Source organism: Odontesthes bonariensis, chromosome 10 (assembly GCF_027942865.1).
Source record: "Odontesthes bonariensis isolate fOdoBon6 chromosome 10, fOdoBon6.hap1, whole genome shotgun sequence".
Classification (NCBI taxonomy): domain Eukaryota; kingdom Metazoa; phylum Chordata; class Actinopteri; order Atheriniformes; family Atherinopsidae; genus Odontesthes; species Odontesthes bonariensis.
The window spans coordinates 21509438-21533038 of record NC_134515.1 but is presented as its reverse complement, the minus strand read 5'-3'; the positions used below and the strand labels follow the sequence as shown (position 1 = coordinate 21533038).

At 41.4% G+C, this 23601-nt stretch overlaps 3 protein-coding genes across 8 annotated transcripts in view; all 3 read left to right on the top strand.

Annotated features, from left to right (window-relative positions):
* Window positions 1-57: 57 nt before the first annotated feature.
* Window positions 58-11415, top strand: LOC142390961 (acylamino-acid-releasing enzyme). Of its 2 annotated transcripts, XM_075476865.1 has the most exons (23): window positions 58-143; window positions 636-765; window positions 857-983; window positions 1075-1162; window positions 1347-1422; window positions 1507-1598; window positions 2064-2138; window positions 2262-2399; window positions 2509-2600; window positions 2700-2740; window positions 3129-3250; window positions 3402-3462; window positions 3578-3675; window positions 3818-3869; window positions 4018-4106; window positions 4282-4420; window positions 5313-5396; window positions 5757-5837; window positions 9296-9384; window positions 9658-9848; window positions 10449-10551; window positions 10641-10747; window positions 10860-11415. In XM_075476865.1, the coding sequence occupies exons 1-23, from the start codon at window positions 132-134 to the stop codon at window positions 10963-10965; spliced, it is 2193 nt and encodes a 730-aa protein (XP_075332980.1). In that variant the 5' UTR covers window positions 58-131; the 3' UTR covers window positions 10966-11415. The 2 variants fall into 2 exon arrangements, with proteins under 2 accessions (XP_075332980.1, XP_075332979.1); XM_075476864.1 differs by lacking the exon at window positions 58-143 and having other exon boundaries at window positions 190-765.
* A 1145-nt stretch (window positions 11416-12560) lies between these two features.
* tlr9 (toll-like receptor 9) lies at window positions 12561-16233 on the top strand. Its single transcript, XM_075475694.1, has 3 exons — window positions 12561-13954; window positions 14213-15524; window positions 15618-16233. The coding sequence occupies exons 1-3, from the start codon at window positions 12561-12563 to the stop codon at window positions 15822-15824; spliced, it is 2913 nt and encodes a 970-aa protein (XP_075331809.1). The 3' UTR covers window positions 15825-16233.
* Window positions 16234-17153: 920 nt separating this feature from the next.
* Window positions 17154-23601, top strand: part of LOC142390960 (ERC protein 2-like) — a 158170-nt gene continuing 151722 nt past the window's right edge. For all 5 annotated transcript variants that reach the window (XR_012770501.1, XM_075476862.1, XM_075476863.1 and 2 more), the window contains exons 1-2: window positions 17154-17299; window positions 19260-20372. Coding sequence is in view for 4 of the 5 variants with exons in the window: in XM_075476862.1 (XP_075332977.1) it covers window positions 19524-20372 (849 nt within the window). In the remaining variant the exon portion in view is untranslated. The remainder of the gene's footprint in view (window positions 17300-19259; window positions 20373-23601) is intronic.

Genomic DNA, 23601 nt, shown 5'->3' with positions numbered 1-23601 from the left:
TTGTACCAAGAAGCTGTAACGTATCCTAGCTTTATTGTTTTGTGGCTAACTTTGGACTGGAGCGCCCACTTCATTGTGGACTCAACTGAATTGATACGGGGTGACCAGCAGCGACACACATCGTCCCTGTCATGGAGACACAGGTATGATGAAACGTAACTAACTGAACACCGTTATCGGTGTTTACTTCCACACGGCTAACATACACAACTAATGTTGTATATATGTGCAAACGGAGAGCTGGCTGAATTACGCTGTCACTTTTTTTGATAGCAGCCTAATTAACTAGCTTTCGAGTCAAGCTAGCAGAGAGACGCTGGCGCGGTTGTTTATTGTCAGCTCCAGCAGGAAGTTCCTGGTCAGGTCGATCAAACTGCCAAAGCTCACACAACTAACAAACTACCTTGCTCACTCGGTTGCTTTGTTTCACACGTAGCTGTTGTGTAATCTCTTTCCACAACAAATTTGGCAATTTAAGGTAAAACATATCTCTAAACTGGCCTGTGTTTTAGTGCTGTAATTGTACTGATTTTTGTATGGAGGAGTAGCTTCCCAGCTAGGACATGAATAGGGCATTGTTCGCGGTCAGGCAGTTCACTTCACTGAGACGTAGTTATTCTGGTGCGGGCTGTCAGGTGATGACCAACCCGGAGGAAATCGCCAAACTCTACAGAGAGCTCAGTCTCTTCCCCTCTTTGAGCCGAGCAGACGTGGGACCCGTCGTCACCTCTCAGTATGGAGGCAAATACAGCAACATCTACACAGGTAGATTCAATCGGTGCCAACGTCGAATGTTCTCATTTTTTTACACGGGGATCCCTGTTGATGGCCTTGTGGCTTGTTTTTTCTTCTGCAGAATGGAGCCAGCGTGATCTGGAGAGGAATGAAAATGTCAAGTTTTGCCGGCAGTACATTGTATTCCACGATGACAAGTCAGTGGTCTACTCTGGAGCGTCGGGAAACTGCACGGAAATCAAAGGAGAGTACGTACAGAGATGCCACATATTATCTATGCCTCCCAGAACTAGCTCTGAGCGAACTGAACCACATCTCCACGTTTGTTTCTCATCTCAGGGTGCTGAGCAAAGATTCGCCTTCCGGTGAAATGAAGGCAGTTGTCAGAGAATGTTCTGTAAAAGGAGAGGAGAAACAGTTTCTGGAGGTGTGTGGCTGTCTGTCTGGCCTGTCTTACGTCACATTTTGCTTGTCTTTGTTCTATTTGACTGTTTTATTAGCTGGCTATAGTCTGTCTGCCTTGTCTCGTTTCTGCAGCCTGTTGTCAATATAAGATCTTTGGTTTTCTCCTCTCCTTAGCTTTTTTTTTTGTTGTTGTTGTTGCTTTTCAGATCTGGAGTAAAAACATTAAGATGAAGAGCATCAATCTGTCAGCCCTAAAGAAGCACGGCAAAGTCTACGAAGATGGTGAGTCTTCTTCAGGGAAAATGAGTATTTATCCCAAAGCAGCTTGTCTGTGCCAGTGTTCATCACTCTGTTTTGCATCCTCAGAGCAATTTGGCTGCTTGGTTTGGTCACACTCTGAGACACACCTCCTGTATGTGGCAGAGAGAAAGAGACCCAAGACGGAATCCTTCTTCCAGGTGGGTCTGCAAAACTTGCTTCGAGGTGTTAATGAGCACGGAATCTCACAGAACCCGACAGATGCTTCCCTGCTGGACTTAGAGAGCATGAAAGCTGGCACAGCGCGGTTCCATTGCTTCACAGTATTTGGAAAGATTTGCCAGATAGTTGGACGCACATGGTTACATTGGCACACTGTTACAGTGCTTCAGATTTACACACGAAGCACACTCACCAGCCAGATCAGATACTTCTCAGCGGTCGTTCCGTGCCATTGAGAGGAAAACTTTTGCACAGTCGTGGAAACAGGAAAAACGGGTTCATTCTGTCATCATTTTCAGTGATGCATTGCGTATCCGTACCAGCGTAACTTAAAAGCACTAAGTATGATAAAGCCACAGGAGCAACATTCACAAAAGTAAATTATTTTTGATAAAACGCCAATGTTCGAACTCGCTATTCCATGCTTCCTACTGTCTTTGTAGATGGAGTCGCCGGAGTTGTCTTCTATCGGCGATGAGGAGGAGACCATGAGGGTGGGGAAAAGGGACGCTGTCAGAGTAAATTCAGTTTGATTTCTTTAACTTTAAATTTCTTAAACCGCAGCATTTTTATAGGTCAGGATTTTAATTCAGTCATCAGTTTACCTTTCCATTTGTGCTTTTTCCATCTTATTCCTGCAGGGGGAGCAGTTTGTCTACCATGAGGACTGGGGAGAGACCTTAGTTAGTAAGAGCTGCCCAGTGCTGTGTGTCTTGGACATCGAGGGGGACAATGTCTCTGTGCTGGAAGGAGTGCCTGAAAATATCTCCCCTGGACAGGTTTGGCACTACAGTTGCAAGGATGTGTGGCTTTGTTCTAATATTTCTGCACTCCCAGTGGGTTCCACTTCTTTTGGCCCCTGTTGTTACTCTGTTTCCGTCTCTGCAGGCATTTTGGGCACCAGGTGACACCGGCGTGGTTTTTGTGGGCTGGTGGCACGAGCCTTTCAGACTTGGTCTCAAGTACTGCCCGAACAGGAGGTGTTCACATTTTTCACTGATCAGATAAAAGTCAGAACTGAACTTTTCGGGTGTGTTCTCATGATGCAGACCCATTAATTTTTCCATTTTCTCTGTCAGGTCATCTTTGTTTTATGTGGATCTTACTGGTGGGAAATGTGGTAAGTTAACTGTTGCTCCCTTTAAAATTGGAGCTCATACCCTTTTTCACACATGTGTAAAGACATGTTATCACGAAACCTGTGAAGTGTTATGACAAACACGTGCTGTGAATTATAGGTATAGCATTTACAATGCTTTAAAATGCAAAGCAAGAGGTTATTGTCTTTATTCTTGTTCTGCGATCTTACTGTTTACACCAGTACCGAGTATAGAGTTTTATATAGTCCTATAAAAGCATTATAATGTCATGAATTACATTGAACAATATTCAATCACACACTTGTCTTTCCTACGTAGTGTTCCCTGGACATCTTAGTCCAATTCATTGTGGTTGCAACAGCATGATGTAGCTGGTGAGGATGTGTTTTTGTTGATTGTCTCCATCAGAGCAGCTCTCATCAGACACCAGTGCGGTGTGCTCTCCGAGGCTGAGCCCCGACCAGTGCCGAATTGTCTATCTCGAATGTTCTGTCTATGGCCCACACATGCAGTGCAGCAGACTCTGCGTGGTAAGGCAGAACGGAGCCCCATATACTACTCAATTTGCCTTTTTTTTAAAAAGTGGACTATAATCACCAAAGATAATAAAGTGGAGTCAGTTTCCCTCAAAATCGAGTGAATTTGTGAGTAAGTAGCTGCATTTGTTGGCTTTATTTTTAGTATGACTGGTATACCAAGAAGACTTCAGTGGTGGTGGATGTTGTGAAGCGACCCAGAGAAGGTGAGGCATTTTTTTTTTTTTTTTTTATCTGGCCACACGAATGCACCTTTTTCGTTATTTATAAACCCCATCTGTGCATTTAAAAAGAAAAGTTTGTTTCTGTGCGGCTTTACAGATGGGTTTACTGGCATCTACAGTTCTCAGTTGTCACCCCAGTGCTGGTCAGCTGACAGTCAACGTATTATCATTGCTTGCCCTCAGCGCAGCCGCAAGGTATGTACTGTCACATACTTGGAAATTTGATAATGAGAAAACTAAGGCTGAAGAGACGACAACACCCTGCTTTATTATAAAATGCTTTCCTCTTTGGTCTGACAAAAATGGTTCATATTGTGCTGTTCTCTCTGTGTTACAGGATCTCTTAATGGTGGATATAAGCACAGGGATGATCACCTCTCTGACTGCAAGTGAGTATCTGAATGCACTTAGTTCGCACAGTTCTTAAAAGGTCTGATTAGGCGTTGTCAGTTTCTTACAGCTGCTTTGCTTCCAGATAATATGACTGTTTTTATGATTGTATTTTCATTTTGTATTGATGATGTCGTTTGTTTGTAGAGTCTGATATTGGTAACTGGTGTCTGCTGAACCTGGAGAGAGATCTGATGGTGGTCAGCTGCTCCTCTCCCAACATCCCTCCGAGTCTGGTAGGATCAGCTTTTTGTTTTTGTTTTTACATTTTCATACCTTCCTAAAGTATGGACGGTCACCTAAATGGGATCTTTGGGAAAGGTTATTTGGGTGCTTTATACGCAAAAGCTGAACTTCAAATGACAGAGGAGCTCATTTGTCACTCATGGTTGTGTCATTCCTTGTGTCCAGAGGGTGGGCTTCCTTCCAGGCAGGGATTCCCAGGAGGAGGTGGCCTGGGTTATCTTGGAAGACTCTGAGAAGTTACCTGAGATTGACTGGAAGATCATGACTTTCACTCCTCCCCCAGATCAAGAAAATAGTCAATACCGTAAGAAGACAAAGACTTTATTTATGAATTTATTTATTTATTTTTTGGTATTTTAACAGGAGTCATAGATGAAGGATTTGTAAATCAATAGTTTCAGTAGTCTTCATCAAGTTTTATGAAACAATAGTTAGTTTTGTCCTCCCTCTTATATCATTAAGATTGTATTGATTAGACTTATCGTATTGGATTACATTTGCTTTCCTTTATCTGGTAATGAGCTACATATGATATGAACTCTGTATATTACAGTTAACAGGCTTTTTAAAGAAAAATTAGGAACCTATTTGTGTATTTGTTCTCTTTGGACTGTACAGAGTTCCAAACAATGAGCGAAACATGACCCATTTTTTTATGTGCAAGGTTTGCAAAACGAAAGTACAAGTACTTCAGGAAAAGCCACAAAGGGTACCGTGTTACAGATCAACTTGCCGCAATGTTAACTGACAACCTTCAGCCAAAAGAGGCGGCGTCTGCTGGCTCTTACAACAGCTGGAGGAAAAATGGAAATAATGGCTTCCATACGCATTTCACCAAACAGGCAAAAAAAAAAAAAAAAAAAAACACCCATTCAATCTGAAAATATATAATATGAATAAATATAAAGACTCCACAAACTGATAGACACTTGACTTTGTTTCCAAGCTTACTTCTGATTTCTTAGCACATGATGGATTTGAACAATTTCGTAAACTGATAATCTCGTTGACCCCAAGAAACTGAATCATACCGTGTGATATCTACATTAAGCTCCCCCATCCGCTTTTTTAGGTAAACAGAGGTAAACAAATGCTCCTGAGATGACCGCAGGATTGATAATGTTATTAGAGTTTACTATGAATGAAACGCAGCAGATGTAACATTAATGTTATTTACTAATTTCACTGTTTTCTAGCGGGCCTTGATTTTGAAGCAGTGCTGATCAAACCAAAGGAAGCTAAGAATGACCTGAAGTTGCCTCTTATCGTCGTCCCTCATGGTTGGTTATGCACACACACACACACACACACACACAAAGAAATAAAATCTTACTGGAGGAAGTAATAAAAAGTTATACTCTGTGCCATTGATCTATGCTGGATTTATTAGGATTTGGTCTGTGTTGCGATTTGATTCTGTTCAGTCAGGAGCCACTTCTGATAGGATTCGCATTGCAGATGGTAGTTGCTATGACGATGGTGCCCTTGGTGGCAAAAACGCTTGATTATATTCTGAAAACATAGCTTGGTCTTTTTTTTCCCTCAAACAGCTTATAGCAGTTTTCGTCAGGTACCATATTCCTTATATTTGAACTCTAATCTCTTAACCTCTGTTCACATCTCTTATTTTCTTTCGACAGGCGGTCCCCACTCTGTGATTGTAGCCGAATGGCTTCTGTCCTCCTCCGTGCTGTGCAGGATGGGCTTTGCTTTGTTACTGGGTAAGTTCATTTAAGGGTGTGAAGTGCTGTTCCGTGTGACCTGTTCTGACTGAACAGTCATTTATAGGGGTGGAACGGTACAAAAAACTCACGGTTCGGTACGTACCTCGGTACGGACCCTACGGTTCGGTACATTTTCGGTACAGTGCCGAAGGAGGCGTGTAGCGAGGTTCGAGCACATGTAATAGATATCTGAATCCTGCCTCTTCTACAGTGGAATATGGGCGCATAGCAGATGCGATGTAAATTCCAATTGCTTTGGTAATTTTTTTTGCTCTGCATGTATTCGTATCCAGGGGTTGTTGTAATACATTTGGGAGACGTAATTGGTCGGGTCTTTTCATGGTTTCTATAGAACACATCTGACGGAGGTGTGTGGTGGTCGGTAGCTACGCCCCATGTCATGCTATCACGGCTGAAATGTTTCATCATACCACACAGACAGAACCGGCGCGTGTTTAATAAGTTAAACTTACACGTTGTCTCCTTTGTCTGCGGCGCGCTGCTCTCCTTTCTTCCTTCATGAAATGAAAAAGTATCGTCTCCTGACTCTCTCTGTGAGCTCTTCCAGCCTCGATGTTAGACGCCTGATGTGATCGTCCATGATTAATATCACCATCATGCAGACCATGAACACGGTGGCCTCCTAGCTCTCCATATTAGCTTCTTTGTGGTGTTTTTTCTTCTCTCGGGTTTTGTTTTGTTCCGTTTTGTTGTTGAATGTGGCGCTAAACGGCTAACGGCTAACACGTCGCTGACGCAGACGGCTGCGCGCGGCGTATCAGTCCCGACTCATGTGCGAATGCAGACTGAAACAGCTCCGCTGGGGAAGGACAGTTATCAGAACGAAATTCGAGTAGGACAGTTCTGATAACTGCGTTCTTATAACTACTCTGTCCGAAAGCGTATATCTCTACGGACAAATCAGAGCTTGCATGTGGCAGTGTTTAAATGGGTCCTGAAGGAAACTCTTGCAAAATAACAGTTCCGTGTTCAGAAAACTTCCGTACCGTGTGTAGTCTGCGTGGAAATGCGCGTACCGAACCGTGACCCCCGTACCGTGACGGTTCGGTACGAATACATATACCGTGCCGGCCCTAGTCATTTATTGATATGACAGCACACTTGGTGGCTTACCGCACGCTCAGTCTCTTCGATAATGTGCTTCTCGGGAGCATGAATGAATAACAATTTTCTTATTGAAGATCATTTTGGATCTGATCATATTTTTAGCTGTTTCATCGGTAAGTCGTACTTGCTGAGTAAATCTGAGTCTGCTGGTGAGAGCGCAGCAGAAATTCACCGACTGATGAACCAGCGAGGACACAGACGGCACAACCGTTTAGGAATTTAACTTGTAGTCACTTTTAGGGCTGGGCGGTATACCGTTAAAAAACCGTGATCTCGGTTCACACCTACACAAGGTTCGCTTTTTTGATGAGAGACGGTTTTGTTCTGTTTTTTTTTTTTTTTTTCTTTTTTCATAACGAGCCGCGTAAAGGGCCGTTTATACTCTCTCAGCAGTGTGTCGCAGTGAGCTTGTCGCAGACACGACGCAGTTATTTTTGATTTATGCCTACTTTTGAAGCGCTGTCTGCGCTATGTTAATCCCATGCCACAACGCAAGAGGGACAATCACGAACAAGCTAGGATTGTGGGTGTTACGGTTACGGAGGTCATTCAACAACAATGGCGACTGGACGAATGCGCACTTTGATTGAGATGCAGCTGATCGATCTAGAAATAGAAGAAATATTGCTACTACTGGAGCTGGCAGAGAGGGAAAGAATCGTCACGGTTAGCACGGTTAGCGTCACCATTAGCCGGTTAGCAAACCGGAAATACGCATAGTGTAGAGCGGATGTAGAGTTGACCAATCAGAGGCCTCCTTTCTCTCCTCCTGCGGCGATGTCTGCGGCACTGTCGCCCAAATTAATAGTTCTGAATAATCTCCCCATTTTTGTCAGAATTGTTGGTAATAGTTCAGTCAATGGGTCTTCTCTGTTTTTATTACAGTGTTCTGGATAACACAGTGTGTGTAAATGCCTGTTGTAGGTGAACTTCATATAGTTCATTGCAGTTCATTTTAGAAGTAAATGGGTCTTCTGTGCTTTTTTATTTTTTATTGTATAGGTGTTCTGGCTAACAGAATGTATGAATATCTGTTCTAGGTAAACTTCATGGAGGTTATAGCCATGGACATTGTGCACATTGCACATTACCAAAACAGCCTTGGCCGTATTAGTCATGCTGTATTTTATGTTAAATATTTTTGTTAAGCAAACTGAATAATAGCAGAAATTGACTTTGGATTTGAGTTAAATAAAGATTTAAATTTGTTTAAAAAAAACTGTGCAGAAAACCGTGATATCATTTTTTATCAAAAAAACCGTGATACTCATTTTTTCCAGAACCGCCCAGCCCTAGTCACTTTCTTTATCTGCATTTTGCAAAGATCTAAGCTCTAAGATAAAGTGCTCTCTTTTCCTGCTTGTTGTTTTCTCAAAATAAGATCCATTACCATCAGATATTTTAGGTGATATCCTCCAAACCAGACCAGTTACTGATTCAGCTGATTAACTGTGCTCATCATATACCATTTTGCAGTGGTTAATGCAGCTTAGCTTTGTAAATTAAAGACACCCTTTTCTTGTTGGTGTGTTTAAACTGAATTATCAGTTGCAATAACAAAAAACAAATGTATTGCTATTATGTATGGCATTACACATTGGCAGTTGACTGTAAGGATTCCTTTGTAGTTTGTAGTAGTTTCTCACCTGCTTAATTGTTTCTTCCCAGAAAGCCTTTACACTTGCAGACTTGGACCGTCTTTCCCATTACAGCAGTTTGCCAGATATTTCCTTCATGTTTGATCAGGAGGAGTGAATAATTGTTGAGCGTGGGATTCTAATTAAACCTCCTTCGGGGCAGTCATGTTTGACTTTAAGTGACTGGTGAATCCGAAGCCACGGGATCTGTTTGCAAAAAGGGGCCCTCCAATTTCAAGAAGCGGTTGTTTCACATCAATAGTCTCTCCGGGTTTCCTGTCTCTAATTTTGGAATACACCACATTAACGCCTTTTTTTGTGTGTGTGTTTCTGTACAGCTGAATCAGTTTTGTACATCAAAGGATGTGATGTAATGGCACATTTTGATGCCGTTTTCTGAAGAACTAAAATCTATTTTAGAAGTTGTACCTTCAGCTTCTTCTGTTAATTTTGACTGTGCTCTTATATTCGTCAATATATATAAAAAAAACTACTACAGACTACTACACCCTGGGATCATAACCAAAAAGCTCCATTGCAACTCACACAAGCAATTCCCATCCCACACTAATATACACTGGCTCCTACATGTTTTCAGCTGCAAAAGAATGCATCATAACATTGACCGCTGATGTTTTAGTATTCATGAGACTTATCGGTGTTTGCTTTATGTCTTTTTGTCTTTTTTAGTAAATTATCGTGGTTCTATTGGGTACGGCCAGGACAGCATCCTCTCATTACCGGGCAACGTGGGCACCCAGGATGTCAAAGATGTTCAAGTAAGAATAAAGCAAAGCAATACGGACAAAGCTGTGCTCATGCCTGTTGAATATAGCGAGGATTAGATTTAACTGCCTTCAAGTGCTAAAAATGACTTTCTGTGCAGCTTTATCATGTGATCATATACCACTGAGTTACTTAGTTTCTTTATTAAGTAAAAGTTTGTTGCCATGGTTTCTGCTCAAGTTCAGGCTCACAGCAGCAGAACTTCTGTTCGTTTCTTATCTTCATGTGGTTTCCAGATCATGTTTTACTTCTTTTCTTCCCACCAGTTTGCAGTTGAAAGTGTTCTGAAGATTGGCGAGTTCGACATTAACAAAGTAGCAGTGTCTGGGGGCTCCCACGGCGGTTTCCTGGCCTGCCATCTGATTGGCCAGTACCCAGGGTTCTACAAGGCCTGTGTGGCCCGCAACCCCGTCATCAATATGGCCTCTATGGTCGGCAGCACAGACATCCCAGACTGGTAGGTCTTGGGATGCACAGCCCCACACATGTCAGAGTTGGGCGTTGTTGTGCATCTGTGGTGTTTTATCAGTGGCAAATTATTGACATTCACCTCTGACCGGCAGAAAGGGCCAACAAATGAGCTCTTGATTTGTTTGCTTTCAACATAAACAAAACGGAAATTCTGAAATGGTTTTGTCCGCATTATTCCTAAGTGACGAGGACTGACTGTGTTTGCAAGGCGATGAACCTGTTTCTCCATGTTTCAAACAAGCATCTCATGCTGTAAACCGACTGCCTGTTTTATTTAATGACTGTGAGCTGCCGCAATTTAACTCGCACAACTCAGTCATTTCGCTGTTTCCAAGGAAATGGCAACAACTCACATTTCTCACTGCTCGGGCTGGTTTTTGAGACAGCAGAGGAGACACACTTTTCAGTTGATAGAGTTTTTTTTTTGTGGATTGATTGAATTGATTTTGCTATATTACCCACCAGCGAGTGAGTTGGATTAGGTTTGTGTGTGTGCCTCGCCGAATACGCGTGTGTAGAGCAAAAGCCCGCAAAAATCGTGCTGTGAAATTTCATCCCTGTTGATGTTTATCTATGATCTTTGCAGGTGTATAGTCGAGGCTGGCTACGACTACAGTCCAGACTGTCTTCCTGACCCTGCTGTTTGGGAGCAGATGTTAAACAAGTCCCCCATTAAACACGTGGAACAGGTATATTTGTGGAAATCTCTTGGTTCCCTTCATGCGACTTCATTTTGGTTGTTACACAATGTTGTAATCCAAGGTGATTTCTCATTTAGGTACAGACACCAGTGCTGCTTACTTTAGGGGAAGATGACAGGCGTGTACCTAACAAACAAGGAATCGAATACTACAGAGCACTGAAAGCAAAGCAGATCCCAGTTAGGTAAGCAAACACCTGGTTGACAGGTTTTATTTGTTATGTGAGAAATGCACTGCATAAGCTGATCTATTTTGCCGTGGCTTATTCACCAACACTCTCAACTTGTGTTGCTTAGGTTACTGTGGTACCCAGGCAACAACCACTCTCTTTCCAAGGTGGACGCAGAATCCGATGGATTTATGAACATCGCTTTGTGGATAATTCAACACTTTAGTCAGTGATTGTGAATTTAAAATGATACACGGTAGGGTGCGAAAAACGTTGCTTTACACTGCCTTTGTGTTAGTGATTTTTGCATTCCTTCTGTTGAGGTCCTGTCCAAAGCCAAAGCATTCTCTCCAACCAGAACACGCCTCTAAACTGAGCTTTACTCATAATTTATCTTGTGTGGAAGCTGATTTAGAAATGACTGTTTTCAACATGACACTTGAATAACATCAGTTTTGATTTAACAGAATGGTTTTATTGATACTGTTTTTGTCTATCTTTAAATTTAGAAAATAAAGGGCTTTACAGTGTGTGCTAGCTTTGTCTGAGCTTATTTTACCAAAGGAAATTCATTTCATAATCTGTCTTTTCTGTCCTTAGTGTTACTTTATCTCTGTTTTAAATGATAGCGTTTCTGAAATTAAGATCTAGTGCACTTAATAAAGTGATTATGAAAATGATAACGGTGTGGGACAAATCTTTGAGAGTTCAATTTGAGAGGGTTTTTTGAAGCAGGTGTTCAAATGTTATATATACTGGTGGTGTGGTTGGTATTGTTTTCACCTTGTGTGTGTGTGTGTGTGTCATTATGATACATTTGGTTCTTTTTAGAGGGAACAACCAAGGCTGGCAGCAGGTGTTCTCTGTCTGAGAACAATGAGTTTGCACGAAAGCATCACAACTGTGCAAGTTTTATCTATGAAGGTTTCATACCGCCATCGAAATGAAGCCAGAATTAGGAATTTGTTGTGGTCCGAGGGTTTCAGTGTCGAGGGCCGGTGCGATTTCATGTCTACGTAGTCTGTGGCATTTCTTTAAGAGTTGCTGTAAATGAAGAAAGTCCCTCTTTCTGACACTTTTCTTGGTCTGTATTTCCGAAACTTCCGACCTACTGCAGGAAAGCACGTATACATATTTGAGTTTTCATATACCAAGTGTATTTTTTGTCGAGGACATGAGGGATTATTTATTCATTTTTTTTTAAGTATTTCTGATTTTTTTTTTATTTTTTTTTTTTATCTGCATTTGATGTCTCTAAAACCACCTTTGGAAAGATGCTGAAGACCCAAATTGCTGTATTACTGCAGAGAAGTCTTTAAATGCATACAGTTCACTGTTAATATGATAAGTAGTGTTGAATGTGAGTGAGAAAAGCATTGTAAAGCGATTGTAGAACCACAATGATGTTAAAAGATGCTATGACATTTGGTGACCATAAATTTGACTTATGTCACATGGTTTGCATTACCACCGCATGCTTTCACTTCTGCATCAACGGATTCCGTTTCTTGGCACTGCACAGACCTTTCATTGTCTTTTTTTTTTATTTGTTATTCAACCTGCGCTCTCTCTACTTGGATGAAAGATTGCTGCTTTTTTTCTCTCAATTGGAATTTCTTATCCATTATGGTAAGTGACAACATTATGTTATGTTAGAAAGTTACATGCATTTTGCTGTGAGAAAATTCCGGAAACTATTGCCTCACTTTAAGAACTTAAGTGTGTATTCAATGAAAAGGCTTACATTTGCTCTCATATGCTGCTTTAATTTATATAGGATGATATGAATTAGATGCATTGCGCAATTTGTTTTCAGGCTCTGGTGAAAATGATCCTCGTCCTCAGTCAGCTTTTCATTCATGGGAGGACTATAAATCTCAAGTTTTTTCCGTGTGATGCAGATGAGACTTCCACCACGGTGGACTGCTCTGAGAGACCTCTCAGGCTCATCCCCTACTTCAAGGCTACCTCTGTGTTGTTCGTCGATTTGAGTTGGACTAAAATACAGCACGTGGGGCGGGATGTTTTCGCTGGTGTCCCAAACCTTAATGTTCTGAAACTAATGGGCAATTGCCAACCAGGTAAGCCGAGAGCCTCGGACGACCGCTCGTGCAAAATGAAAATTAACCCTGAGGCTTTCAAGCATCTGAAGAATCTTACATCTCTGTATCTGTCAGGAAACAGCCTCACCTCCATACCGTTTTTACCAGAAAGTCTGCAGCTTCTTGATCTAGAGTATAATTACATATTCAGTATTACTGACCCCTTAAACACTCCTAATCTTGAAATACTCTTGCTTTCCAAGAACTGCTTTTATGTAAACCCTTGCAACCAGTCCTTTTACATCAATGAGACTGTTTTCAGAGAGCTCCCTAAATTAAAAAATCTTACATTAGGGTATAATAATTTGACAGCTGTCCCTAAAGGACTGCCACACCCGTTGAAGAGCCTGGATTTAAGAGAGAATACAATCACAGAGGTTTTTGAAGGAACATTTGCCAACCTTACTCTTCTCGAGTATCTGAATTTGGAGTGGAATTGTCAGCGCTGTGACCACGCAGCAAGGCCCTGCTTTCCCTGCCCACACAATCTCCCTCTCCACTTACATCCAAACTCATTTTATGCCAAGAACAGCTCCATCACCTTCCTGAGCTTAAGGGGAAATTCTCTGAAAACATTTCCCGAGGGCCTTTTCAGACCATTAAGGAATTTAAAACGATTGGACCTATCTGACAACCTCCTGGCATATGCTATACGGAATGCCACCTTCTTTGGAGAGCTAGCGGGCCTCACTTGGATTAGCCTTATCTATAACTATGAACCACTGAGGACATTTCCGAAACTGATTCTCTCACCTCATATCGGCAACATGTCTGGTCTTCAAAGTCTTCTGCTGAGTGGTAACTTCTTCCACACAATATCAGAGGAAAGCTTTAAAGTTCTGTCCAGACTTCAAAATCTGACAAAACTAGAACTGAGGATGAACTTCATAAGTGCATGTAACGTGACCGCTATGAAGCAGTTGCCATCTCTCACCACCATTGACCTCTCCCAAAACATGCTTAATTTTCTCCCATCCTGCTCAAAGTCGTCATCACCTGGGACTGTTGGACAGGACAACTTTAAGAACGAGAACTTGTATAGAGAATCTTTCCAAGACCAACCTCCTATTATAATAGATCGGGAAACGACATCTACAAGTGTCATCTGGGAATCTAACCAGTCAAAGGTGCTGAAAACCACAGCCAACACTGAATGCCAAATTCCACCGCTGTGGTACTTTAAAAATAAGTTTTGCAAACACAAGCTGACATTTGACCTGTCTCAAAATGACATCCTGTCGCTTAATGAGAAAGTGTTTTTAGGCATGGAAAATGCAGTTTGTTTAGACCTTTCTTTTAATTATATGAGCCAGACATTGAGAAGTGGACTATTTAACAGCACGAAAAGTTTAGTGTTTCTTAATATGTCTTACAATAGGCTTGATCTTTATCGTAATAATGCTTTAAGTGAACTTAAATCCACTCTGAAGGTATTAGATGTTAGTAACAATGACTTTCATTTCAAAATGAGGGGCATGGGACATCGTTTTGAGTTCCTTCGTTATCTGACTCACTTGGAAGTGCTGAGTCTGGCAAACAATGGTATTTCGATGCGAATAGATCAAAGACTGATAAGCAGTTCTTTGGAGTACTTCTACTTTTCTGGAAATCACCTAGACATCATGTGGGAGTCTTTTAACAATAAGTACACTAATTTTTTCCAGAATCTGACCAAGCTCAAATACCTAGACATCTCTAACAATGATCTGAAGTCGGTGTCATCTGAAGTACTGTGTAACCTCCCCATAAGCATTAAGGCCCTCAGCGTCAGCAGAAATTTGCTGAAGTATTTCCCCTGGCAAAACATCTCAGCACTCAGAAATTTGTGTCACCTGGACCTGAGCCGAAACTTCCTCAGTTATTTGCCACCAAAAACAATAGAATTTGGAGTCAATTTTTCCATTCTGGACCTCAGTCACAATTACCTCACTTTTATCCCTGAGAGTTTCCTCAGTGAGGCAAAGTCCTTGCAATGTCTGTACCTCAATCACAATCAGATCAAAGAGTTGAACCACCAGCATCTACCCTTCCCTTTTAGAAATGGTAGTGCCCTTGAGAAACTCACCCTGCACGATAACCCCTTCAAATGTGACTGTGATGCGTCCTGGTTTGCTGATTTCTTGGGCTCCACTACGGTACAGATTCCTCATCTGACCACGCACGTTCGCTGTGAATTCCCAGAGTCTCAACAGGGTAAGAGTCTACTGTTGATGGACCAGCGTTCCTGCCAAGACATTTATGGTAGCTTAGCCTTCCTCGTCTGTTCCTTCTTGGCTGTGACGTTTACAGTTCTTCCTCTTCTGCATCATCTTTATGGCTGGGATGTATGGTACTGCTTACAGGTGCTCTGGGCGGGACATAAAGGCTACTCACAGCTACCTGGTAGAGATTCATGTTATCACTATGATGCCTTTGTAGTGTTTGACACCACAAACCAGGCTGTGAGGGATTGGGTTTACAATGACTTGACTGTCAATATGGAGAACTGCGGCCACAGGAGATTTAGCCTCTGCTTGGAAGAAAGGGACTGGACACCAGGACTTTCATGTATTGACAATCTACATCATGCTGTGCACAGCAGTGGGAAGACAGTGTTTGTGCTGTCAAGAAGCGCAAATGGGAGTGAGATGGTAAATGGCATGATCCGCCAGGCTTTCTTCATGGTTCAGCAGAGGCTTCTGGACGAGAAGGTAAAATTTCATTTTCATGAGTATTTTTAAGGCTCTCGCCCCCCCTCATTCAAAGATGTATCTCTGAAATATCTCTGAAACTCTTTTCGAAAGGTGGATGCAGCTGTGCTCGTTCTGCTGGATGAGATGTTTCCGAAGCTGAAGTACCTCCAGCTGAGGAAGAGATTGTGCAAAAAGTCTGTGTTGTCCTGGCCGAGAAACCCAAGGGCTCAACCGATTTTCTGGAATCGAATGAGAATGGCATTGTCATCAGATAATCTGAAATTTTATGACAACAAGATGAGTGAAAGTTTTATTTGATTTCCCATAAACTGATTAAAAACTACACGAGTGGAATTGCTTGCTTTTGCCATGACGTCATGTTGATAGTCTGAGAATTCTATTAATACTGCCAAATACATGACATTTTCAAGGTAATTTATTTCTTGCATACAATTTAAAAAAAAAAAAAAAAAAAACTTTTCTATGGACATATTTTACTCTTTGATATTGTTATGTTGTATTATCTGGGGGGGGGGGGAAATTGATGATTAATTGCAGACATTACAGGTTGTCACAGCAGGGAAAGCATAGATGTGAAAGCTCAGTTTTATTAAATCATTGAATATCCTATGATAATGAACCAGCAAGGGCAAGAAAAGCAACCTCCATGACATGGACCTCCACTTGAAAACTCCTGTGCTTTTCTGTTATGAGGTGTCAAAATGCTGGCTGTAAAGATAAGTTGTTGCTGTGGTTCGCTGTTAAGTGAAGCATTTATAAAGGACTATACAAATAAACTTTGCTTGAATTCACTTGAGTAACTTTCATTTCATAAATATTACGAGAGAGTTCAGTTGTGGCGTGTACCTGTGAAACACCCCCACTCTGATTTTTTTTTTAAATTTCACTTCTCTTTAGTGAGACGCTGGGAGGAAATGAAACTTGTGAAGATTTCTTGCAAGTTACAACTCCATTAACTACCATCCGAGTACAAAGAGCCACTTTAAAAAAAAAAGTAAGTTTAAGAGGAAAACTTATTAGTGGTCTGTTGTGCATCAGTGTTATAAGTAACTGAGCACAGCTTGATGGTAACACTGCATGCTGCGAAATAATAAAAGAAACGAATTTTCATGTACGCTTCCAATGTGAGCAGTGGCCTGCAGCTTCGCCCTGCTGTCTAATCTAGCCTGTGGACTGGCATCCCGAATGCTTTTTTTTTGTCTCATGATCTGGCAACACAAACCGACAGACGTCATCGCTTTTCTGAGAGTGAAACCTCCGATTAAAAATAGTTATTAGCTCATTTTCTGGTGAATGAAAGTATGGTAAACCGAACAGCTGCAGCCTCCTTATAGCCATTCAAAGAGCACCTGAGCACTGCCTCTGGTCTCCACATATAGCCTAATATTTTTACATCTAATATAACACTTTCAGCCCGATTTGTCTCCAATGTTTAAAAAAAAAAAAAAAAAAAAAGTCTGAAATAAACCTCTATTTGTTAAGTTGCTTTAATTTCTCAAATTAAATTGATCAGACTGGTTAAAGACCTTTTTAGTACTTTCTTTTTGCAGTTGACGCTTATGTGGGTGTACGGGGAGATAAAAACCGTCCAATCGTTGCTATTCGTGCTTCCAGCCACAGTGCTTGCTCGCGCACGCCCCAGCTGGGTTTGCGCGCCCACGCGGACCTGATGGCAGGACAGGTCATATCTGAGCCGATGAGATCATGGAGCCTGCGCCGAGGTCGGACAGGATACGGCTGGGACTCATCGGTGATGGAGAGGTGCCTGACCGGTAAGCTGGAGCAACACGTAGAGTGCGCACCGCACTTTGTGGCGTTATATGAGCACATTATTCAAACAAATCAAATCGTGTGCGGTCAGTTTGCGTGTCAGATTAATCATTATGTAAGGCACTAGCTCCAACTCATGTAGCCGTGTGCATATGAGCAAGAAACTAATCCTTCCAGCCGTGGTAGTGGTAGTAGAATCATTCGGGCGTCTGTCTCCAGGCTGCATGGTCACATGCACAAAGACCGTTTTCCTCGTGTGAAAACTGTTTCGGGTCTTCTCGCTTTGTCTGTTCATCACTCTAGGTTGCTGAACTTAATGAAGAGCCGTGCATGGATGATAATTGTTCATGCAAATGCAAACGGTCTTCGCTCTTGCAGTTGGGGTGGTAACTCGACTTTTCTCTCTGCAGCAACAGCTGGTTCTCAACTCCAAAGTAAGTGCAGGCAGGCGCTGGTGGACCTAAATGAAGTGAAACAAGCATTCATTTTTGAGCACTCCCATTAGTCCTCTTTTTTTTCTGTCCATCTTTTCGCTCTGTCACCGCGGTTTGACACGAGAGAGTACACAGCTGCGCAAACTTAGCGAGTGCCCATTGAAATGGACTGTTGATTGAGGATACCTCCATCTTAATGCGAATTATGTAGACAAATATTTAATAGCACCATCTGATATTTGTGCTATTCGTGTGTTTAAAACAGTCTACATCTCTACACCACGAGCTTGTCATACGATTAAATTGTACTATTCCAACAAGGTCCAACAACGTGCAATTTAATTATTAACGCAATTGGTGGTTCCCTTGTCTGCACGGGAGGCTCAACTTATCGTCTCAAACAATAATGGATAAGGGATTGACAGCTACGTTATGAGTGACAAGCAGACTTCACCAATCTGTCAGTGCCATCCCGTGCAGTGACTCCCAGCACCCAATCCTCTTAGATTAGAGGAGGGATTATGATTTGGATTTGCCTCTGCTTTGCAGACAGACCCCAATATCTGGTCCATCATGGACTGGGCTATGTTTACTTTGATTCCCTGAGGATATTTTTAATATTGGATGGCTTTTTTTCCATATCAAATCCAACTAGCATCCATAACACCACTGAATATGACCCAGAAACGCCATGTTATATGTGTGATTTATTGTAATGTAGGCACAGTACTAACATGTTATACTAAGTAGAATATAGCCTCAATCCTAAATGCCTATTTTTGTCCTCTATTTTTAGTTGAAGCCTCAGGTATGTCTACAGCATGGCAAAGTTTGACTGTAAATTTTAAGTTGCCCCTAAGGGACAGTAGATAATGAGGAATGGTCTTCCAATTCCCCCTGCTGTTTCAAGTCATAGCAAATTGCACATTGTTGCCCCCCCCTTCTTCAAGCCTGAGTAGGGATTCAAGACCATGCACTTTTCAACGATTATATTTAGTGCTGTCCATGGTGCTGAAATGGACACACCACTCTAATGTGGTGACTGTGGCCATGTTTTAAACACAGTGGGTATGTGTGTATGTAGTGGATTGTAGTATTCTATGTACCACCACCAATCTATAGTCTGGTGGTTAAGTTAGATGTCAATTTCCTGTCCTCCAAAAACTCTCAAAACCCTTGATCACCAAGTTTTGCAGAAGTTGTTCAGAAGATCAGTGGCTTCCAGCCTCCTTCTGAGGATTCACAGTCTTGTTCATTCTCTTTGTCTAGTCTCGCTGAGGAGCAATAAGGAAAAGTAGAGACTATTTCTTCAAGATTCTTGTACTCCTGTTTGTGTTTGAGCAACTTTTAACATTTGGGAACTGTGATGAGCTTCTCATAAAATTAAAAGTTCTGTGGGAAGTGTTTGTGTTTGCTTGAAGCATACAAAGTTGCAATTATCTGTCATTTTTTTCTATTACTTTTTTAATTCCTGATTCTTTTTGTATTATGATTAGTGTCAATATTTGTCTTACCTTTTCCGGTTTAGAATTCATGATGACCTGCTTTGTAGCAAAAATCACAAGACCTCTGGCCTATGTGTCTGAGATCCCTGCTGCCAACAGTCACGGCCATTTTCTTCTAAACGTACTAAATAAGACTCAAGTCCTACACATGCAGGGATGGACAGGTAAAAACTGAGAGGCTGAGAAGTGGCCTTTTCTTTTAGTATTCGTGCTTCTTCCAAAAAGGGATACAAACATTTTTCCAACTTGAACAGTTTCTTCTCAATGTCATATTTTGTCAAATAACAATGCCTTTAAACATAAGAGCCAAGCCCTCACACGGTAAGCTGCCTGCTGGCCCAAAGAGCACTGGGCACACTGATGGCAGCACATCTCATTCACGCTTCTCAAGGTCCCCTAAGGGCAAAGGCAAACAGGCTGTAAACTCAGCACCAGGGTCCCGCTCAGGGCTTGAGCCAGGCTCTGTGTCAGGGGGTGGGCCTGCACCGACATCTAAACTTACAGGGACCCAAGGGTCAGTGTCAAAAATCAAAGGTGGTACAACAGCAGGAAAAGGCTCAACTCACGGCTCTGCAACAGCTCCAGGTGGTAAAACCCTCTCCATGGAGAACATACAGTCTTTGAGTGCTGCCTATGCCACTTCCGGCACCATGTATCCCAATGAGCGAGAGACCTTGGAACCCTCTGGTGGGTACCCCAAAGGCACTATGACGTTAGGACGGAGTACCAGCCGCTCCTCCTACACAGGCCGGACAACAGCCACGGGAAGCAGCCCAAACATCACATCCTCCGGGATGCATCACATGTCAGACCCTTGTGGAGACCAAACTATGCTTTCCGTAGGGACTTCTAGTCTACGGCGTCAATCTGGAAGAAATACACAGACACCGGATTTGGCCGGGCGGGGAGAGGCTTCGTCCTATGATCTCCAGGTTCAGCTGAAGGAGCTGCAGAGGGAGAATAACACCCTCCGGAGAGAACTAGATGGAGGGAGGGATGGAAAGACAGGCCACAGCATGAACAGTGTCAACTTCTGGAGCCCAGATGTAAAGAGAGACAAGGGGGTCAGGCGTGAGGAGGGAGTAAGGACCTCGGTTGTGAAGGACCAGTACAGGGGGAACCAAGAGGATTTACAGGTAAGAAAACCTGACAAATGTTTCAGCAAAGATATTTCAAATTTTACTATCTACTGTTTCAGTTATTGAAATTCGAAACACCTGAACATTACAGGTCTTTCTTTTTGGAGATGATACGATGATCACTTTGTCGAATCACATGTTGCAAACACATGTTTTAAGTTGACCCACCCATCTCCCCTGAACATCATACTTCTCTCATTATGCCACTTCTTCTCATCGTCAAGGTTGCATTGACAGGCTTCTGTGCAGATTATTCGTAATAATGTTTGCCAGGCTCCATGTGTTTCCATGGGAACGTACACTGGTGGCATCTACTCAAGGTGTTTGCCAGATTCTGAAAAAGCTCACAGTTACTCATGAAAGAATGGTGACCAGTCTCTCCTCAGCTTCTGTCTCACTCAGTCTGAGGTGTTATCCATCTGTCTGCATGGCCACTGTGTAGTATCTGTTATCTGTTTATCTTTCCTCCGGTTTTTATCTTGTCAGCCCTCTGTTTTTCCATTTGTCTGTGAATCGTTTTACTTCCTTGCATGTCTGTGTTGTCTCGTATTATCACTAGATTTTTTGCTGTCCATGATTTATTTGAAATCCACACCATCATTTATATGAAAAAATATCTCCGAAAATATTTCATGCCATTGGAGAAGCTTGTGTTGTTGAATTTGAGTTCCTTTGTCACACAAGCATGCAAAAACTTTAATCATATCTGCGCCCTCCCATCGTGACCAAGTAGCCACCTCTGCATTTGTATTTATAGCTTTTTCATCTCACATTGTCATGCAGTGAGAGGACACTGTGACACATGCGCAAATGTTTCAAAACCAAAAACGATAAATGACAAAAGATTTGAAAACTTAAACGGAAGCGATTAGATGCCAAAGTTATGCAACATCCTTTTCACTCTCATACAGTAAGCCTGCCACAGGAATATTTAAGGACTGCTGATTAACAGTTTTTTTTTTTTTTTTTTCTCTGAACAATACTGAGCTCAGTTGTCCTTGATCACTCCTCTGCATTTTTAGTCACACAATCTGTCCAGTTTCCAGCAAGCTTAGAAAGTTCACACAGAAAAGAAGCTAACGTACACCTTTTTAGCATCTGTAGTCATTCAGTCAGTTGCTCCACATAATTTTACCATTTGTTTCTTCACATCAGTGTATATTGTCAGCTTTACTATTCCCAGCAGATATTGTCATTAAACATGGAACTCTCTCTTTCTTTCTGTCATCCACACACAGAGTCTTGGAGTTGTTCAAAACACAGAATAGGCAGCTTATTATACAGTTTCCACGTTTTGTTGCTTAACCTTATTGCGTCTCACAATGTTTAGAATCCAATTAGTAAGATTCTGAAATAATAGACATCTCTGTCCCTGATAAGGTGATCTTACAGAATAGATGACACCCCCACCCCACCCCTTCCACCCTTTTATGTGACACAGTGGCAAAAAAAAGTGTTCAGTCTGACAAGAGTCATTTTCAATTAGCATAAGGAATGTCACCTTTTCTCTCAGCCGAAGAGATTGTTGTTGCCTTCTCAGCCATCTGTTTGTTTGTGGTGTTTGCCGGCTGTGTGAATGTGTATGTGTACACATATGCATTTTGGTCTGCAGTCTCGGTTGTGTACGTGTACGTGTTTGTGCGGAGGATTGTCCTCCCACTCGAACTTGATATTCAGTGCTGGCTGTTGCATTGATTATGTGTGTTCGCCTTCGCCTCCCTCCTACATCTCAACTCTGTCTCCTTGGTGCTCCCCGCCCTCTGGACACAAGAGTCCTATTATTTGAGCAAAAATGAGTAATAGCTTTCTACAGAAAAAAAAAAAAAAAAAAAAAAGAATATACATGACATTTAAAAAAAGTATTTTTGTCAGTCATAAAGATGCCATGTGTGTATGGTTATCAGTTGTTTCATTGATGAATATATTGGAATATCACTAGTCACAACTTTTAAATTTCTTCTTTTATGCACATATTGATAAGTTGATCTCTACAAACTTATTAATATTATTATAACATTATTTAAGCCGACAACAGTTTTAACTTTTATGTGAAGATAAACTAAACTAAACTAAACTAAACTAAACTAAACTAAACCTCTTTAGTTTAGAGGACCAAGCATTCACTTTTTACAAAAAGAATTTTGAACAGAACAGTTTTCCGCTTTGCTTCAGTCAATTTTAAATGTTTTTTGGCCCAGAGAAGATGGCAGTGTTTCTGGATCATGATCATATGTGGCTTTTTCTTTGCACGGTAGAACTTTCACCTGCATTTGTGGAAGGCACGGTGAACCGTGCTCCCAGACATTGATATCTGGAGTGTTTCTGAGCCCTTGCAGTGATTTCCATTACAGAATCATTAAACCAGTGATGCCTGAGGGCCCAAAGATTATGGGGCATCCAGTACTGCTTGTCAGCTGTGTCTCTTTCTTAAAATGTTTTGTTGATATTTTGATACTGTACATGATGAAATATTCAAAGTCTTCACAATTTTACATTGAGGAAAATTCTTCTGTAATTTTTGCACAATTTGTAGGCTATTTTTTATTTATTTTTTGTAGAAAGCTGAACCTTTGTCCATCTTTATTTCTCAGAGACTCTGCCTCTCTCAGATGCTCTTTTTTTTTTTTTTACCGAATCAAGTTACTAACCTGTTGCCAGTTGACCAAATTGTTTCCAACATGTTCCTCCAACATGTTTCTTTTTAGTACCACTTACCTTTCTAGCCTTTTGTTGTCCTGTTTAACTTTTTTTAGTTGCTGCTATCAGTTTCAACAAATTACAATTTTCTTTAAAAATACATTATTAAATGAGATTTGAACAGAACAGTACAGTACAGTACAGTACATTTTTGCTCTTGTTGACATTTTACATAGAGTCATAACTCTTTTGTATTTCATGTCGTGGAACCACACTCAACATAACTTTTAAAGCAAGCAAGAGAAAATGTGTCATATGAGGGTATAATATTTTGAATTCCAAAATAAGTTTCATTTATCATTTTTATTACATGGAATAATTAATATTTCAGCTAATCATTAACTTTAGTTGCAGCGCTTTCCCTTATCATTTGAAATAAATATGGGCCCTGATTTTAGAAGATAATACAGATTATTGAATTTCTTAGTTCACTTGTAAAAAAAATAGCAATTTTCAAGCTCTCGAGTGGAATTTACTACACTTTGCGTTCCCTTTCCTCCATTTGATATTCATTTCATTGCAAACAAAC

Excerpts from the sequence above, each read along its gene's own strand:
- LOC142390961 (XM_075476864.1), top strand. The coding sequence starts at position 564 with ATGAATAGGGCATTGTTCGCGGTCAGGCAGTTCACTTCACTGAGACGT. Across the intron at positions 984-1,074 it reads TGCACGGAAATCAAAGGAGA|GGTGCTGAGCAAAGATTCGC; the intron begins GTACGTACAGAG and ends TTCTCATCTCAG. Across the intron at positions 2,139-2,261 it reads GGAAAAGGGACGCTGTCAGA|GGGGAGCAGTTTGTCTACCA; the intron begins GTAAATTCAGTT and ends TTATTCCTGCAG.
- tlr9 (XM_075475694.1), top strand. The coding sequence starts at position 12,561 with ATGATCCTCGTCCTCAGTCAGCTTTTCATTCATGGGAGGACTATAAAT. Across the intron at positions 13,955-14,212 it reads GTCATCTGGGAATCTAACCA|GCTTGATCTTTATCGTAATA; the intron begins GTCAAAGGTGCT and ends GTCTTACAATAG. Across the intron at positions 15,525-15,617 it reads AGAGGCTTCTGGACGAGAAG|GTGGATGCAGCTGTGCTCGT; the intron begins GTAAAATTTCAT and ends TCTTTTCGAAAG.